Below are 20,127 nucleotides of genomic sequence, written 5' to 3'. Positions count from 1 at the left end.
ACTGCCCATGTGGGGGATCGAACCCAGGTCTTCAGCGTGACGAGCGAACGCCTTAACCACTAGGCTACCCCACCACACCGTCTGGCCTGTTGGGAGCCAGTGTAGATGCATGTACCATCGACCTGGAGCAGAGTGGTTTATGGATAGTGTCTGTGCTGGAGAGCGACTGCGATGGCACCTAAAGCTAGTACTTGTTACCGTGGCTGGCTCTACATTAGGGGATGAAACAAGGACACAGAGGCAGCATGGTGTATGTGATGAGGTATCTTGTGTCCTATCTTTGTATCTCTTGGGCAAGAACTATGATACAAGCAGGCACACACACCTACGCTACCCACCTACCCTACCTAAGTGAAAGAGTACGGAAGGCGACCTGAAACCTCATGTAAAATCAGACAAGTGAGCAAACACACAACTACAAAATGCATGGGCTCTTGATCCTTTAGCGAGGTCATGTCAGGTGCTCCCTGCAGACTTCCAGGCGAACGAGTTCCCTGCCTGTTTGTTGTCTAACGGCACAGTAGGCAAAATTCCAGTTTCATGTATACGACCTCCGTGTTTAATAATCTACCCTGGACCGGACAATCCAGTGATGCCACCATGAATGTCGGTCTACACATTTTGAATACTGTCGTTATCCCACTAAAATTCGCTGTGTAGAAAAGTATTGGTTGCTGAACACCAACACCAGCCCGGGTCCTGGCGGATTTAGCCCCCTGTTAGACCAGTATCCATGGTTGTAAGACTGACCTTATATGGGGTTTAACTTTCCTGACTGTGGCTCTTATATAGCGATGTGCACGTATCTGTTTACGTTCCTGTTTGTCAAATATGACTTTACAGGCAACCCCACTAAGATATCCCACATAGACATTGAATCCTGACGCTCACCTGACCAGTCCTTGTTTCAGGGGCAAGATTTCAGAAAGTACACTATGTCTCTATGGTTTAACACGGTCGGAAATCGATCAGACATTCCACTAAGTTGGTTATACCACTAAGTTGGTCCGTGCCTGAAAGACACGACACCAGTGGGGTACATGAGGTAATTACTAGGATGATTATGTCTCTTGGATCGTTTCTCAAGATGCCAGCCAATGGTGTTAATCTGTTGGTTAACGTTGTAAAACTGTCGGCGTATAACTTTCATTCGCTCATTGTTTGTTTTACGCTACGACCAACAAATTCCAGCTCTATGAATAATCGAGTCTGGACCAGACAATCCAGTGATTGACACCATGAACATCGATCCACGCAATTGGGATACGATAATAACCAAGTCAGCGAAACTGAATACCCGCTCCCGTTAGTCGCCTCTAACAAGCATGGGTTGCTGAAGACCAATTCCAAACCAGATTTTCGCGGATTAGCTCATTGTCATATTTTCTATTTAACATTCATTCAAGGTAGATCACAAGGAACCATCTAAATTTGAATTGAATTTTTATTGTGATTGCACTATTTTAATCAATAAATCAAGTGATAATTTATAAAAATAAATCTCTTAGTCTATTCTGATAGAACTATGAGAACCTCTGATCAAAAAGAACTTATGTACCTAAAGACTATTGCATACATAAACCCATTATTTACCAACACAATAACTCAAAGACATTATGGAAAACGAAATAACATAACGAGTAATCCGTTTCTGTTCGAACCCAGAAACAAGACGAGCACGCCTCAGTCATATAGGCATTTATCCTTATTGTTTTCACACGATTTACTTCCACAGGAACTGTTTATGTAAAGACACAGTACTCTGTGTTAGCATTTCGAAAAACACAGTCATCCAGAATTGTTTTCCGTGCAGAATGTTAGTCTAACATCCAAGAGAATGGATTATCTCCCCTTCGTGTTTCCCTCCACCTGTTGTGGCGTGCAGTCTTCGCTGATGTCCTCCACAGTTGTGCCGAATTCTTACGTGTCAAGATCGTGAAATTACCACCGTTACTAACACAACCAGGGCCTGGCATCGATGCCAGTAGACGCCATTACTCGGCTGCACACACATATCCACAACCGCTTTGAAGTAAGCTACAGCCTCGGCACCTTAGCAATAACTGTTGGAGGCAGTTCCACCTTATGCTGACTAAATAGATATTATTCACACAGATTTAGCTATCACTTTTTATCCATACGTGTTCCTTGTACTAATGGTAAACGCCCCGTGCCATTTGGTCTTTGAGATGAGGACTTGGATTTAGGCTTGCCGAATTCCTTAGCAAGTCTTTCCCGTACATTGCGAACGCTTGAAAGATGTCTGGGTGTACTGAGGTTAGTCCAGAAGTTCTCTGGGGGTCGTGTTCGTCTTGTGGAAACGTAATTGTCAGGAAGATCAAGATTCGCACTGCCATTCGCTTCTCGTTTTTCATCGGTCACGTCGGTGTCGTTTTGTTGTTTGGGTGCTTCGTCGGCTACCTTCGGAGTCTTTTCGGGCTTTGTTTCAATTGTCGTCTGCTTAACGGTATCGTTTTGGTCGGTATTCTGTCGCATCCTATACTGTTTGTACTCATAGTCGGGGATAAGTCTGGACGAACGACCTGTATTCACTCTTGAACCCGTATTCTTTCCAGTTGCCCCATTTGGAACAGATGTCTGACTATAATACGTAGGTTTCCTCTGAGCTGCAGATGCCATTTTCTGCTTTAGCATTTGGCTCTCCTTGTCATACTCACGAACCACAACCCGCTTAGCCTTATCTACGTGTCGTTTCTCATTGTCTAGTCTGTTGTCAAATCTCGCATTGTCTCTTAATATCCCGTCTTCGAACTCTGACCTGGTGACGGTGTGACTGGCCATTCCGGGAAATGTCTTCCGACTGGACATGGCTGCTTAAGTTGATACCACAGGGTTAAATCCGTTCGGTTACACCTGAAGAAACAAATACATAACTTTAATAATTCAGTCAGATCAATTTCTAACTCAAATAATAAATATTCTACAAACAAATCCATCAGGTTCAAACGATCCTGAAATAGAAACTGTCGACGGCAAAGTTTTCTCGTACAATCGTAGATTTGCCATGACATGGGTGGATCCAGCTCTCTGTGCTGGAAACGCATTATCAGCGTTACTTCATCTCAGCGTTACCGAAATAGACGCTATTGCAAGACCTGCAGGTATATGTCACTGCTGTTCCCAAACACGTATTAGAACGGTTGCAGCAAAACATATATTTACAATGTGTTGGACTGGCCTACATGTTTCCTTGAGAAAACACCGACCAAAACAACAAACATTCAATGAATATTTTAAAAGGTTCATGTAAAATTTCATTAAACTCCCAGCTCTAAATGGAAAAACAGATTAAACATACATATAAATGAGGAACGTTCACTGACACCGAACTTCAGGTGATACTGTCGTCACGGGTTAAAAACACACGAACACATGTATGGTTAAGCACGCACGCTGTTTATATTGCATCTTCACTCAAGCAGGATCCCGACAGAAACAACTCAAGTCTAGAAACCATGTTTACTCGACTGGTCCTGCAATCTTGACCATATCGCCGTTATTGGTTGATTTATATCCAAATGAGTGGACTGCCTCTGAAATATTGATGATTTGACGGTAGGTTTCCGTGCAACAGCTCGAATCAAATTTTCTTGGTCTCGTAACGGTAAATTGGATACTTCGGCGCTGACATCTCGCACGTCAGAGTTGCCATCACGAATGGCAATGCTCTACGGCCAATTTAACGCCAATTACTGCAGGTAAATCAATGAAGGTGAGGAATGGTTTGTCAGTGCAAATGTTACAGCAGACCAGCTGCAAACTTATACCTGTCTGAGCATAACCTGTTCAGTTGAAAGATAGACTTTATTAACGTTCACTCTTTGAAAGAAATGCACCCTTGATGTTGATAAAGCTACCTTGTAAACCCTCTTTATAATAAACTCTGTACTTGCTTCGACATAGTCCGACAGAGACTTGGTTTGATTAAATTTTAGTGTGTGTTGTGTATGACGCTTGGTCGACACACCTAGCTGCCTGGTTCCTGGGTAGGCTGCGCTTGCACTACTACATGTCGGACCAGGCAACACATGACCATGTAGTGGTGTGGGTATACCAGTCGTGTAAGAAGCAACAGTTTGTTGTTTGTTGCCGCACTCATCAATATTACTGTTACATGTCATCACTGGACCAGACAATCCATGATGTCATCGACATCGATCTAAGCAACTGGAATACGAGGACATACATCCATCAAGTTGCCTCTCACAACAAACACTGATTGCTAAATCGGTTCGTTGTGAAGGGACTCTTCCCTCAGGCGTGCCACAAACCTGTGATCGCTGGTTCGGAACCCGTCTGACTTGAATATGCGTCCAGGTTTGTCATCACCATCCTCATGGGTGTACGGGAGAAATTAGAAGACACGAGACGAATATCATTTTTCGAAAGATATACTATTTCTGTCTCCTTTCACTGCAAGATTGCAAAACACGTATTATTTGGTAAAGTTCCATATGTCAGTGATATAAAGTTGTAAAATATCTATACACAGATCCAGTGACTGTCTTATTGAAGTTTAAAGATAAGTGCAAAAGGGGTTAAACTTGGTGGTCAAGAGCATTGCTCTTATAGTGACGTGCATGCACGTGTGAGTGTGTGCGGTTGGAGGTGCGGTGTGGTTACTGTCCTAGTCTTCAACTAATGCCGTAAATGTTTAAGGCCTGCACATAGAGCTGTCACGCCATGATATAACATCTGAACTACTCTCCAAGGCGTTGTAAACCACCACGTCAGCTGTGGTATATGACACTCCCCCCTCGTTGACCTGGGGTCCCAGTGGAAAAGGTAAGACGCTTTGTAAGAGTGTAATAATATTCTAATACCACCCCAACCCAATACCCCCTGTGTGTGTGTGTGTGTGTGTGTGTGTGTATGTTGTTTAACGCCGCAAATCATGTGCAGATAATCAACTATGGACCCCTTAGTGCAATTTGGCGCTAAAACGATCCACTCCGCCGAGACACGATAACACGAGATCAACCAATTCACAGTGCCTGGCCATCCGATCCACTTAGTCGCCTCTTACAACCATAGTCACGATATGGCTGAAATATTGCCGATGTGACTTTAAATCTTAACTCACTCACTCTTACAACCAATTCAACTGTCACGGTTACTAAGCACCAATTCTAACTCCAACGGGGACCAGCCAGTGCTGGTGGAGTGGACCGTTGGTTCTGATGCGATCAAAGAACATAGCTTGATCAGAGTAGACTGACTGACTGAGTTTGGTTTTACGCCGCTTTTAGCAATATTCCAGCAACATCACGGCGGGGGACACCAGAAATGGGCTTCACACATTGTACCCATGTGGGGATTCGAACCCGGGTCTTCGGCGTGACGAGCCAACGCTTTAACCATTAGGGCTACCCCACCGCCCCTGATCAGAGTAGAACAAGGGTTTCTAGAGTTCTAATGACTCGGCAAACACGCATTTCATAAGTAAACATAAACAGTGAGTTTATGGTATGGATGTTAAGTTTACGGTTTTGTGTTTGACTCACCTTATAGATACGACAAGGACGTAGGAGAGGCACACGCTCTGTGCATACGTATGTTTGAAGCATCTACATACACCACACAGAGGGGATAGCGGGGACTCGTAAACTTCACACGGGAATGTCTTTATCTGCTAACACGTGGTGTATTACATGAAAATACACCTTGATAAATAATCATATACAAGTATATCAGGCGTTAAAGTGTTTGGATACCCACCATTAAGCTGTCAACAAGGGCTTTTAGCAGGCCACGAATACGTGGAAATGTGGCTGGTTTTAATTGTCCACGTCTCACTTTCAGCGAGGGCTGGTATGTTCATGTCAACAGCGTTCGGTCATACTTACACGCACAGGACAGGGACGGGACAATACATTTCAATAAAACATGCTGTGAGATATCATAATATCAATCAAATTTGCTGATATACAGTGTCAATAAAATAGACAAAGTGCTACGAAACTTGTTAAATTAACTTGTTCGTTCGTTTTCAAAGATGTAGTTCCTCACTTGGTCGTACAATGAGATGAAACTCCCTTGCAGTTTTCATAGCACTACCGAATTTAGGATTTGTAGATTGTCAGTATGTCCATAAATGCAAGTATATTTAGACAGTAGAACGACAAAGGTGCATAATATCCCAATACCACTGAAATAGTGGTGCCTATACAGCAAAACGGTTTGTCTACACTAAATAGTCATCCTCAGAGAAGGGCAATGGTCTTCTGACAATTACTCCTGACACAATGCCTATTAGAAAGTTGCCAAACTGTAACGTGTTCTATTTTAGAATTCCACTTTCTCAGTGAAATACGGAATCTAGTACTTTAGGGTTGAGTCCCATCCGAGATTCGAGCCCACACTCTCAAAGTGAAGCGTCTGAACCTCGTCACATGAAGTCCAACCAACTCAGCCACCACAGCTTCCACACAAAATGGAAGCCTGACAACTGAATAAGTACTTTGTGTACTTCTCTCTTCTTTTGTCGACGGGGCGCCTCTTACAACAACTATGGATTGCTGAAGACGTATTCTAACGGGACCTTCATAGGACGAGTTGAGTCAAGGCTTCAAGCACTAGGCTACACGCTCTAGAAACATTGTATAGACCAAGAGTCTACCTGGATGTAGTGGTGGCAATGTAAACACACGGGATTCGAGTACTTCCAGCTAGCTACCATTATAATAAAAGCCCGGGCTTACACATGATTGTTGCTAAAAAGGTTGGGAAAGCCCTCAATACCATCGAAATATAAACCTTTGCAACCTATAGGGCTATCACGAAACAATTGGCTTGCTACGCGCCTGACTTCTGTAAATATCGGAACTACAGCGACGGTTATTTCAATGAAAACAAAACCGTAGTAAGTCCAACTAAAATACATATTTGCATATCCATTTTTTTGGCTTATAAGTTAGTATCATGACAGTGTAATACCAGGAAAACAGCCATTTCAGAGCCAGTTTTCATCGGCTTAAAGAAATGTATTGAGGTGACGTCTAGTTGCTCGTGATTCCCAAGTCAACATACGATTCCCTGTACACAGTAAAGATATATGGACACGAAAGCAATGAGAGATGATCCAGTCGATGACCTCGATGTAAGACTACAAGTAATGCAGGTGGTGGTTGAACCCGTCACATTAGTGAGTCGGGATATTTGTGTCCGCCCTGATGTAACGCGCCTGTCTGGTGTTTGAACTTCCCGAAGGCCTGATAGATAGGTATAAGTTTTGTCAATATTTAGTTTACCCTCAGTAAAAGTTCATGAACTTACTAGCCATAGATTACCTACTTGTCTTCCATAGTTGACGGAAGCATCTTCTATTGTCTAAACTGTTTACACCGCTACAAGGTCACATATGCTGTTGATCAGAGCTCGGCTAATCGCCGGTTTGATGAGAAATACGTACTTGATTTTATCCGTACAAACAATCCAGCGAACATTTGTGAATATTAATAATTTAAAGGAATCCATACTAGAAGTACATGCATCCATCAAGCTGCATCTCACAGCATGCATTGATTGCACCTGTGCCGTCTTCAAGTTAAAATAGTCAGGTATTATGTGAATAACGGAAAAAGCCGAATGGACCCGATTAAAAGCATTTATATATTCTTACTTTTTCATTAACTTTCCAAACACGACATAAGGTTCTATTTTGTAAACATACGGGTGTGTTAGCGGATTCGTGGATAAAACGAGATTGTAACCATACCTCAGGAACATCGGCCTCGTACTTTCGGACACAGTTTTACATATAAGATAGTGAGTGAAGTTTGGTCACAACTGTCAACTGTTTTGGAAAGATAAATATAAAGTTATCCGTTTGATTTTCGTCGCTTTTTATATGGTTAATGAAAACAAGGCATGATCAGATTTTCAAGTCAAATCGGGCACTAACTATATGAATGCAGTACGATTATAAAGCATGAATCTAACACATACCTGAGCATTTCGTACCTACTATGAATAAGTTTATACTCTTTCGCTATTGAGGAAACATAAACTCAAAGTATCCACATTGTGAGATTAGGTGAAATTGGGTTTATCGTCGTGCTTGAGAATATTTCGCTCATATGACGACGTGCATGCGTGTGTATGTGTATGTGCGGCTGCTTGTACTAGCCCAGACTGAAGCTGGTTTTACAGTGCTAGCCCACTGAGATACCATGCCGCAGTGAAGCATGAATACCCCACTCAGACACATTATACTTACTCCGAGCCAAACAGTCCTTGTTGTACCCATTAATGCCGAGCGCCAGGCAGGGGCCAACAAGTACCATATTTTAACGTCTTTTGGTATGACGCGGTTGGGGATCGAACCCGCGACCTTCCGCTCTCTGGACGCTCTAAAAACCACTACACCACGGAGGCGGTTATCCACATTGTACTTATCGCAGTCCAGATGTATGTTTCACAAGCTGTACATTGTTAACCTCTACATCAGACAGGTTGCACTTAGTAGATTTTCAGCAGAATTCAAACCATGGAACCCAGATTTCCAGGTAATTTTGAGTGCCTTATTTCGCTGTGAAGGTTTGGGTTCTTTAGACGAGCAAGAATATAAAGATCACATGTTCGAGTGAGTGAGTGAGAATGGTTTTACGGAGCTTTTAAATTTAGCAGTACTCCAGCAATATCACGACTGGGGACACCAGAAATGGGCTTCACACATTGTACCCATGTGGGGAATCGAACCCGGATCTTAAGCGTGACGAGCGAACGCTTTAGTCTAGACTACCCCACCGCTCCTATCACGTGTTCCAATACAATGAAGCGTGGAAATGACTTTGGTCTAACGCAGCTGAAAAGTATTCCACTTACACCACAGCATGTCGCTGGGGAAGGGGGAAGGCCCAGAATTGATGCAGGACTAAGATGTTTACTATTTGGTGAAACTCACAAGAGCGGTAGAGTGATGGCAAACATAGAAACACAATCAGGGCGAACCGGTTTTCAAACCAACAATCACTGGTTTCTGGTGTGCACAAGGGAGGCAACTCTGCACAGCAAATTGCGGCGACTAAACCATGAACCTGTTCGAATACCACAATCGCAACGTTTAATATCATAGGCTACTATAGCCGGTCTCCACGTATTCCGCTAAAGTGGTAAACGTCTAGGTTTTGTTCCCACACTTGTCTGGAAATTGGAACTGGTATGAAATCAGTGGCGAAGCTACCATAACGAAAAAAGCCCGGGCTTACATATGATTGTTGCTGAAAAGGCTGGGCAAGCCCTCAATACTATCTAAATGTGAAGCTTGGTAACCTATCGGGCTTACACGAAAACAATGACTTGCTACGCGCCTGAAAATTATCGTGTATTTGGAGGTATTCAGGAAGATTTTACAACATTGGTTTCGTTCAGGTTAGTGACCTCATCAAGGGAGATGTGGACTTGCAACGCTCGAGGAGTCGGACGATGCAAACTGCGAACTCGCTCGCTTATGTATTATCGATAGCTGTATTGCAAAAGCTGGGGTTATTTCGAGGCCTCGAAATAATACATGGTTTAACTAACGTTTAGTAACAGGAAACATAAACTTGACGGAAATAATAGCTGAATTTGATATTGAAAAGGAGACCAGTGAGATGTGAGATACAGAGGAACCTGAGGAAACCTTAACTTCCTTCATTTAGGGCTTTAGCATTGGAGGGAGGGCAAGGCAGCGGGGAAAGTAATGCGGTTCAGGGACTGTACGACAGAGTACTACCTGGAGCTGTGACTAACCCAACTCACAGTCTCATGTTTCCAATCTCCAACAGTAGAGTGTCATTAGGCACAACAGCGACACCAAATACAATCCAACCACGTCATTTCGCCCTGACGTGAAACCTGACCTAATCTATTACATAACTGTACTGCACGCCCTGACCACAGATCACAGCCAGAAGAGAGGCCGTTCTAAAAGAGCTTTGAGATCTCGATCATACACCTATTTGGTTAACACATTTCTCCAGGAGACTTCGGTTGTGTTTAGTTAGAAGAAACTGTGCGACATAACAAGAAGATCCCTCAGATAAAGACAGGAGATTTTTTCAAATATCGATTGGATCGTAAACATGGCCAGTTTCCGAGTAGCAGCAAAGTATAATGTGACACAGTAGGAGTGATAGGTAGCGAGATGTTTGTTATATGTCAGTGATCAGTGATATAAAGTTGTAAATTATTTATATATACAGTTCCGATGAGTGTCTTATTAAACTATAAAGATGAGGTGAAAAGGCTTACACCTGATGTTCAAGAGCATTGCTCTTATAGCTACCTCTGTGCACGTGTGTGTTTGGAGGAAGGAGGGGTGGGGTGTAAACTTGGGTGGATGTGGGGGCGTGATCTGCTTATCTTAGTCTTCATCTAAAGCCGGTTGTATAATCCTAAACAAAACCGATACCGCGTATCAGCATAACATGGGTACCCCACTCAGTCACATTACCTGACTCCAAGACAAACAGTCTCTGCGTTATGCCTTTTACACGGTGCGCCAGTCAGGGCAACAATAAGTAGCATATTTAACACACTGTGATATGACGTAGATGAAACACCCGACTTTCCGCTCTTCGATCAGATGCTTTATGCACTGGACGAGAATGTCCTTTAAATGTGGAGATTTCATAAAAACACCAAGAACGCTTCATCTTATTGCGAAATACATTTAGACAATGATAATTGTGAAACAATTACGCAATGTACATTGAAACAAATCAATGAAAGTGTGTTGGAAAACAATGTTTTGGGGTTTGTACTTTTTAATGAGCATCTTATAGGTAATATTGGTAACACCTGTATGAATATATGCAAGTAAGTCTATCCTCACACTGCTAAGCCCCAATGGGACTACATACCTTATAGGAGCAGCTTGAAAACACACCGTCCCCGTCGCCCAACCTCCCGTCTGTCAATATGACACTATCTCCACCCGAGGTCCCTTCGCACAACGTCATACTAACCAAGCGGCTAAATCCGGGTGTTTATCGAAGACTCAATTACCCGGGTGTGCGGATCACTGAGGGTAAATTGTGGCTACAGAAAACCAACCGAGCTGAATTGAATCAGTATTCACAAACTGCTACCATGAAAGCATTGGTCACAGTACACTATTTGGCTCAACACGTATTGTTAAATATGAAAAGTTTGTTTGACGTGTGTGGGTAATATACGCCTGAAAGGGCGGTACCTGTTAATAGATAGGGTTTTACAAATTGGTGACTCTAGAACGGAAAGGGCTATTCATTGTGGAAATGTATTAATGTTTATTTTGCTTGAGTTCCCGTGGGTGAATGTATTATATTATTAGGGTCGAGTATTTGCCCGCGAGTGATATGTTAACTGACACTACCGATCACACGTGCATTTGAAAATCAATATATATCAATCAAGATCAACAAGCCATGTATAATCGATTTGCACCTGACATGTTGTGTCGGAATATCAGTGAATGTAACAACATAAGTTGAGCCATGTTTGGTTGAGTCTTTGACCTGAGACGCTACGCATCGACCCCTCTTATATATCTTTTGTCCAAGCTTTGCCAGTTAAGTAATATCACCGACAACCCGAATCCTGTTCAACCCATAAAGCGCTCCCGCTGCCTCGTCACGTCTTCATGGGTTGTATATGTGACTATCACTAACGAACTTACTTATTGAATTATAGCTTTTAGTAATAATATATACATCGCCGAAGTTTGGTTTTGAAAAACATTATGTCAGATTTTTAAACAAATATCTACAGCTTTGATGACAAGCTGCGGTACTTCTTAATCAATCACCATTGTGGGGTTAAGAAAACGAAAATTAAGCCCTCGCTACTTTTACAGGAAACTGAAATGCATTAAAGACAATAACAATACCTTTTAAATTTGAACTATTGTTCGAAATATTCCCCCGGAGGCTTGTTATGCAGCTGAAACGCACCAGGGACAAGTAAAACGAGTGGAAATATGTGAATATCCTATGTGTAATGTGCATGCTCATTCATGTGAGTATGAACCCGTGAAGGTCCCGTTAGAATTGATCTTCAGCAACCCATGTTTGTCGTAAGAGGCGACTAACAGGATCGGGTGGTCAGGCTCGCTGACTTGGTTGATACGTGTCATATCATATCCCAATTGCGTAGATCGATGCTCATGCTGTTGGTCACTGGATTGTCTGGTCCAGACTCGATTATTTACAGACCGCCTCCATATAGTTGGAATATTTACTGAATGCAGCGTTAAACTAAACTCACTCACTCACTCACCACTCATATGAGTATGGTTGTGTGTGTATGTGCGCGTGTATTTGTGTGCGGGTGCGTGTTCCTGTGCCTGCTTGTTTGTGTGGCAATCCGTGTGTGTGTGTGTTGTGTGTGTGAAGATAAATCAAGGTTATGCTCAATATTTACATAGAATTAGGTTATTAAAGTTATTTATTCTTGGGTTCAAAGGCAGATCCCACCAGCCCTTACCCTCTTACTTCAGACTTGTTTGCATAAGTGCCATTTCAGTCAACATGTCAAGTATTGAGCACATACGATGTAGAAGGAGAACAGCTGAGTAATTCTCTGATGGATTGATTGATCACGTCTAAATAGAAGAACAGTAGAACAGATTCATAGAACTATGGTTCATATTTGGTAGATAAAACAGATAATAAACGATTAAAACTTTAAAAATTCTTATCATTGTTTGATCGGCATTCTAGAAGTTGGCGAGGCAATGACAAAGCATTGACTTTATGGATAACAACTTCTTGTTTCTTGCATAGAGCGACGTTTCCGTGTAGATTCTTACACTGTTTTCAAGCTACAAGTTCTTATCATTCATAGTTAGGTAAAGTGGCGCTGGTTACCCTGTACTCTTATGTCACACCATGTACCAGAATAATGAGTGTGGACATCTTGATGTTAAATGTAAGGGGAAAGAACGTATGTGTTTGGAAATAGGATTTGACCATTACAGAGGTTACTTGGGTGAACACCACGCCTGTTGTGAGACATTCTTTGTTTTTAAAGATATTTTACTGACTGAAAAAGTCCCATGCATCGGGCAAAATCTTAGAACGCCTTTTCCATAAACATATACTCAGATATCGGACAAATGTGTGCTTATTGAACATTGGAATAACTAGCATACAAAGTTCTGTACTTCTATGGAGATAATAACATTAATCATTAACAAAGTTACATACACAATTGTAGAATTGGTGATGCATATAATTCTTTAATATAAAGCATTTAAATACATCACCATCAAATAACTGTATGTCTTGTTTTGTGTTTTGGAGAACGTCAAAAAGACATAGGTGTAACATCGTTTTGTGTTTTAGAGAACGTCAAAAAGACATGGGTGTAACATCGTCTTGTGCTTTAGAGAACGTCAAAAAGACATGGGTGTAACATCGTTTTGTGTTTTAGAGAACGTCAAAAAGACATGGGTGTAACATCGTCTTGTGTTTTAGAGAACGTCAAAAAGACATGGGTGTAACATCGTTTTGTGTTTTAGAGAACGTCAAAAAGACATGGGTGTAACATCGTTTTGTGTTTAAGAGAACGTAAAAAAGACATGGGTGTAATATCATCTTGTGTTTTAGAGAAAGTCAAAAAGACATGGGTGTAACATCGTTTCGTGTTTTAGAGAACGTCAAAAAGACATGGTGTAACATCGTCTTGTGCTTTAGAGAACGTCAAAAAGACATGGGTGTAACATCGTCTTGCACGTCAGTTTACATGGCCCTTCGAGTGTTGGTAACTGGATGTGTATCCGCGTGATCAGACGCGGTTAATTAATATCGTATAGCTGGAAACAATGTCCATGGTGTTGCCTTAGGCAGAAAACAATCACCAGGGTGAACAGAGAGGTCTCTCTTTATAATGGACAAGACAAGACCAAGTTCGACTGGAAAGGTTCGCACCATTTAATGTCAGATCAATGTATGCAGAGTGTCAGAGTTTACACTTATTGCACAAGGACAATGTGTCAAGATCAGGGTAGGAACGGGTGGCCAGGTTCGTTGATTGCACGTCATCGTATCCTAATTTCGTAGACAGATGCTGATGATATCAATCACTGGAATGTCTGCTCCAGACGCGATTATTTACAGATTGCCGTTTTGTAGCTGGACTATTGCTGAGAGCGGTGTTAAATAACAAACCAAATCGTGGTCCGCTTTTAACATGCGTGTTATTGGTTGACATGTTAACACCTCATGGAGTTTCCACATTTGTATATCATCGGCTCATGTGCATTTTCTGTGTAGGATGTCGGGCTTATAAATCAGGGACTGTGTATTATCCGCTTGACGCATCAATGTATTCATGTATTCGGACGAAAATGAAATGGTATATTTACATCTTTATTGAAACACCATCTCCACGTGTCTGAGAACTTGGAATGCCATGTCTCCAGATTGATTTAATCCTCTTATCTCAATTATTAAGCAATCGACGTACATTAATCTTTGATATGTGAGCTATTTATGAATGCTATTTATCAAACACTTCAGAATATTAGATTGGTGCCTTTGATAAATCACCGCGACGTCATAGAAATATGCGTCAGAATACACCAATAAAATGCTCCTCAATACCATACCAATAAAATATACCGTAATAAGTTGCGCGTGCTATCATTTGCAACATTACATATAGACATGTTAATCTATGCATAGACAGAATGTTCATGTCCAGACAGCTTCTGTGGAGGGCTGGAGTGTTATGTTTATAATATTTTCATTTACATGGCTCATTTTTCATTATGTCAGTATGATTTATTAAAAACGTACGTGATTAACTTATGAGATACTACACGTTGACGTGATGCTTCTGAAAGATGTATGTTATGAAGTTATTGATAAGCATAACAGTTACCGAATGAACGCGCCTTCCCCTTCCCCGTTATGACAACTGACGTCTTCTGTGACACAGGGGCGGATGACGCAGTGTGAGGCAGTAGACTATGTGCTAGAGAACTGATGTAACATGCTAACATGGCTGTGGGTGATATCGAATGTTGACACGTATCATACAAATATACATACTCACCCATACAGATATACATACTCTCCCATACAGATTACTCACCCATACAGATATACATACTCACCCATACAGATATCTGGTGAAACAGACGCAAATTTCAACACCGTAAGATTACACACGGACAAGGGCGCCATCACTAACATAACCGCAACCGCAAGACTGACACTTATACATAACCTGCTCAATACTGACGCATACATTACCAGATCAAGGCCAACACTACCAAACTACCAAGACATACTTCAGCAAAACCAGATCAACACCGAAACTACTACACCAGAGCAAGACCTACACTTTACCAACACCAGATCAAGACCTACACTTTACCATCACCAGATCAAGACCTACACTTTACCAACACCAGAGCAAGACCTACACTTTACCAACACCAGATCAAGACCTACACTTTACCAACACCAGAGCCAGACCTACACTTTACCATCACCAGAGCCAGACCTACACTTTACCAACACCTACACTTTACCAACACCAGATCAAGACCTACACTTTACCATCACCAGAGCCAGACCTACACTTTACCATCACCAGAGCAAGACCTACACTTTACCAACACCAGAGCAAGACCTACACTTTACCAACACCAGAGCCAGACCTACACTTTACCATCACCAGAGGAAGACCTACACTTTACCAACACCAGATCAACACCTACACTTTACCAACACCAGATCAACACCTACACTTTACCATCACCAGATCAAGACCTACACTTTACCATCACCAGATCAAGACCTACACTTTACCAACGAGAGATCAAGACCTACACTTTACCAACATCAGAGCAAGACCTACACTTTACCAACACCTACACTTTACCAACACCAGATCAACACCTACACTTTACCAACACCAGATCAAGACCTACACTTTACCAACACCAGAGGAAGACCTACACTTTACCAACACCAGATCAAGACCTACACTTTACCAACAACAGAGGAAGACCTACCCTTTACCAACACCAGATCAAGACCTACACTTTACTAACACCAGAGCAAGACCTACCCTTTACCAACACCAGATCAAGACCTACACTTTACCAACACCAGATCAAGACCTACACTTTACCAACACCAGAGCAAGACCTACACTTTACCATCACCAGATCAAGACCTACACTTTACCATCACCAGATCAAGACCTACACTTTACCATCACCAGAGCAAGACCTACACTTTACCAACACCTACACTTTACCAACACCAGATCAACACCTACACTTTACCATCACCAGAGCCAGACCTACACTTTACCAACACCAGAGCAAGATCTACACTTTACCAACACCAGATCAACACCTACACTTTACCAACACCAGATCAAGACCTACACTTTACCAACACCAGAGCAAGACCTACACTTTACCAACACCAGAGCAAGACCTACACTTTACCATCACCAGAGCAAGACCTACACTTTACCAACACCAGATCAACACCTACACTTTACCATCACCAGAGCAAGACCTACACTTTGCCAACACCAGATCAAGACCTACACTTGACCATCACCAGATCAAGACCTACACTTTACCTACACCAGATCAAGACCTACACTTTACCAACACCAGATCAAGACCTACACTTTACCATCACCAGATCAAGACCTACACTTTACCAACACCAGATCAAGACCTACACTTTACCAACCCCAGATCAAGACCTACACTTGACCATCACAAGAGCAAGACCTACACTTTCCCAACACCAGATCAAGACCTACACTTTTCAACAGATATTTCAGGACAACACATACACCCTGAAACGTATAGTGTGTTTCTATACACTTCTTGTTAGAAAATGAAAAGGGGCCTTTTTTCTTGAAGACATTTTTACCTGGGCACATTTAGGACTTTTGTACCGGTACTTATTTACCGAGGACTTTTTTACCCAACACCCGTGAAACACCCCTTCCCTATATAATTAAAACGTTCCTGTCCCAATTCGGGTGGTTACCGTGTATTACCAGGATTGTCGAGTATTATTATCATACACTACGGCCAACAGTCACTGGTATGTCTGGCCCAGACTCGATAATGCACAACACTGGGATTCACATTGCTAAACAAGTATACTCATGAATGATCGATTTTACCAAGAAATTACAAACGTTCTCAGAACGTTACTGGACTGAAACCAGTCGCCGAAATACTGCAGACACATGTTCCAACAAAACAACCATGATATACGTATCATTTAAATTATTTCTGATTTGATCCATCAAATACGGGAGCATACATTCCTCTGTCAAACCGTTATGTTGTAGAGTTACTGAGCGAAGCCTCGAACAACATTAACTCACAAGCCAGATCTGATCATTGAAATGCGCGATAAAACCCGATGCCGTTAGATTAACTCCGTGTGTTTAAGTGTGGAACCTTTGGTAAAGAAAGACAACCAGATCAATATGAAGTCAGACAAAACTAAATAACTTATGATGCCAATTGTCTTTCCCAACATAAGTCTGTAAATGAGTTGAGAACGTCATGGTGTACCAGAACAAACATCGCTCACCCAAGTAACACGCGTTACGCAAAGAATAACACTAATTGTGTAATGAATTAATCATAGCTACAAAATTACTTCCTGAGATAGTGGAGATACGGCGTCTTGCACGAAGACATATGGAGTTATATGACCAGGGTTGGGGCCTTTGTATTGCCTCTGCTAGCCCTGATACTGGATATGACCTGGACTGAGGAACAATATCATCAAGCGTCACGTAAGACACACTGGACCGTGGCAGACTAGGGTTCGGTCAGTTCCGCCATGCTAACGTCTTACCGATATTCAATAGAAACAGTCGAGTTGTGTAAATGGCAGACAGACGTGATTCAGACAGTATAATAATACACCCGTAAATATATTCCATAAACTTTGGTCTACGAGAGAACCAGGACACAACAGAAAATGGAAAGGATACAATGATTTAGTGAGAATAAATACCACAGATGGTAATCCCTACGGCTTGACTGATCAACAAAATACTCGAGTTATCAACAAGATATCTATAGCCACATCGTATAGCACCACTTTGTCATCCAGATTAGTACACGTATACTAATCTAAGTACACGTGTACTAATCTAGACGAAATGTTTAGCATTCACACATTCTGATATTTTTTGGACGATTATGCGCCCAACTCCATTCTTACAATGTTTCCGAAAAGTAAAATATACACCAGACAAAAACCAGTCTCGATTATTCGACAAGACTGATTCCATTGACTAATAGCGATGGGACTTCATGATGACACCAGGTGTTTGAATAAAGGCTTAGCATGCTCTACCGGTGTCATCTACCACTTATACAATTTGTATGAGGACGTATGTGTTTGGCGCCTGACAGCAGTCCTGCTATACCATGACTTCTCACAAGAAAAGTATCAATGTTTAGGGAAACAGACCTTCCGATGATAAATCAAAATATTGTGCGTCACTTGATTTCAGGATCTGCAGTTGATCATAACCAGAACTCACCTTGTCAACATCCACAGTCGGTGTCAACATCAACAGGCAGTGTCAACATCCACAGGCAGTGTCAATATCCACAGACAGTGTCAACATCCACAGTCAGTGTCAACAGTCAGCAGTCAACTGATCATCAGCCTCAGACACACCCGTCACACGGTGCTTCCATCCTCCCCGACTGACACTTCCCTACATCATTACTGGTGCTACACAAGGCGAGACCGAATGTCACCGCCCTACAATGGTAAACACACAATGCCAGGTAGATCCATTGATTCCTGGGTATTCACAGATGCGCGTTGTTGTGTAGTCGTCAAGTCGGCGTAAATAGTCCATACCCTATAGACGGACATTCGATATGAGAAGTGTCTCCGATAGTTCTCCCCAGAGCCCGAGTTAAATAGACATTGTCTCTCAGCAGCTCTATTCTGTGTGTAATAGCATGCCTGCTTGTCATTTTGAATTTGAAAATTTAAACCTGGATCCGATGGAGAATGGGGAACATGTGCATGTTGTAGTACACTGACATAAGTACGGTCATTACGTCTATATCTACATAGCACATTGGGTTGTATACTCCGCAAGGTGCTGATTGCCTGCACACTGATTCATTGACTTTGATATTAATATCACGTTGAGCAATACTCCAGCAATATCGAGGCGGGGGACACCAATGGGCTTCACATATTGTACCCATGTGGGGAATCGAACCTGACAATTCGATTTAACGAGCGATTAATGTTACTATACCATTCCACTTTGTAACGTGTACAGACAGACGGGCCTAATCGTTACATATTACATAACCATGTTATATTGGCAGGTGTCGAGTATTCCATTCCCGGAAAGTAACACTTGGAACTGACAGTCTTTGCGAGAGTGCAGCGGAAAAATTGATTATGTTTGTATGATCTAATTTACAATGACCAAAGACATTGTTTGTTTTCTGGACCCCGCATGTTATTAAGTATCAGCGCACACTTTACACTGTCGGTACTGAATGGAATATCTGGGGTCGAATGCTCAGTAAACCCTGAAAGACAAAGGTTGCCTGGATCGATCTGCACACAGGTCAGCTTCCCATCCCATATTACATTCAGATGGTGCGTTACACATCTTCCACGTTAAAAACGACAAAGCGAGGTACGTAGGCAAGAATCTGTTAATCTGTTAAATTGAGCCTATGTAATTACTCTAACCAGATTCACTTGGGTAATAAGGTGTGGTTTATATCTGTCTATCTGTCTGTATTCGTCACAACAGATGTTTGTTGTACGAATGTCGACTCAAATATACTAAAGGTGGTCGGAGCTTAAAAACAGTTTCCTTATTAAAGCGGCTAGTTTACTGTCATGTTAATATTTCAAATCCCACAACAGGGAAATTGTGTCCGAATTTAATGTGCAAATCCGTAACCTATTAATGAACCATATTAACGAACAGCACAGTAGAATGCATCACCTGTTTCTAGGGACTTACCTTGGTCCACGAAAGTTCGACCCCAGGATCGGGGTATTAGGAAAGAATCTGGAGAATCCAGGTAGGAGACTTGCATGCACTCCTTGATGTCTAACACGTTACTATAATAATGCT

At 42.0% G+C, this 20,127-nt stretch overlaps 1 protein-coding gene across 5 annotated transcripts in view; it reads right to left on the bottom strand.

Annotated features, from left to right (window-relative positions):
• Positions 1-1,426: 1,426 nt before the first annotated feature.
• Positions 1,427-20,127, bottom strand: part of LOC124281224 — a 44,874-nt gene continuing 26,173 nt past the window's right edge. For 2 of the 5 annotated variants that reach the window (XM_046717247.1, XM_046717250.1), the window contains exon 2: positions 1,427-2,874. In XM_046717247.1, coding sequence (XP_046573203.1) covers positions 2,125-2,829 — 705 coding nt within the window. In that variant the 5' untranslated portion in view covers positions 2,830-2,874 and the 3' untranslated portion in view covers positions 1,427-2,124. Of the gene's footprint in view, positions 2,875-10,868; positions 10,931-18,543; positions 18,839-20,013; positions 20,035-20,127 lie in introns of those variants that run through there. The other 3 variants (XM_046717249.1, XM_046717246.1, XM_046717248.1) reach the window with 3 other exon arrangements.

Source organism: Haliotis rubra, unplaced genomic scaffold (assembly GCF_003918875.1).
Source record: "Haliotis rubra isolate DU_JTF1 unplaced genomic scaffold, ASM391887v1 Scf280, whole genome shotgun sequence".
NCBI lineage: Eukaryota > Metazoa > Mollusca > Gastropoda > Lepetellida > Haliotidae > Haliotis > Haliotis rubra.
This window is presented reverse-complemented; position numbering and strand designations above follow the sequence as displayed.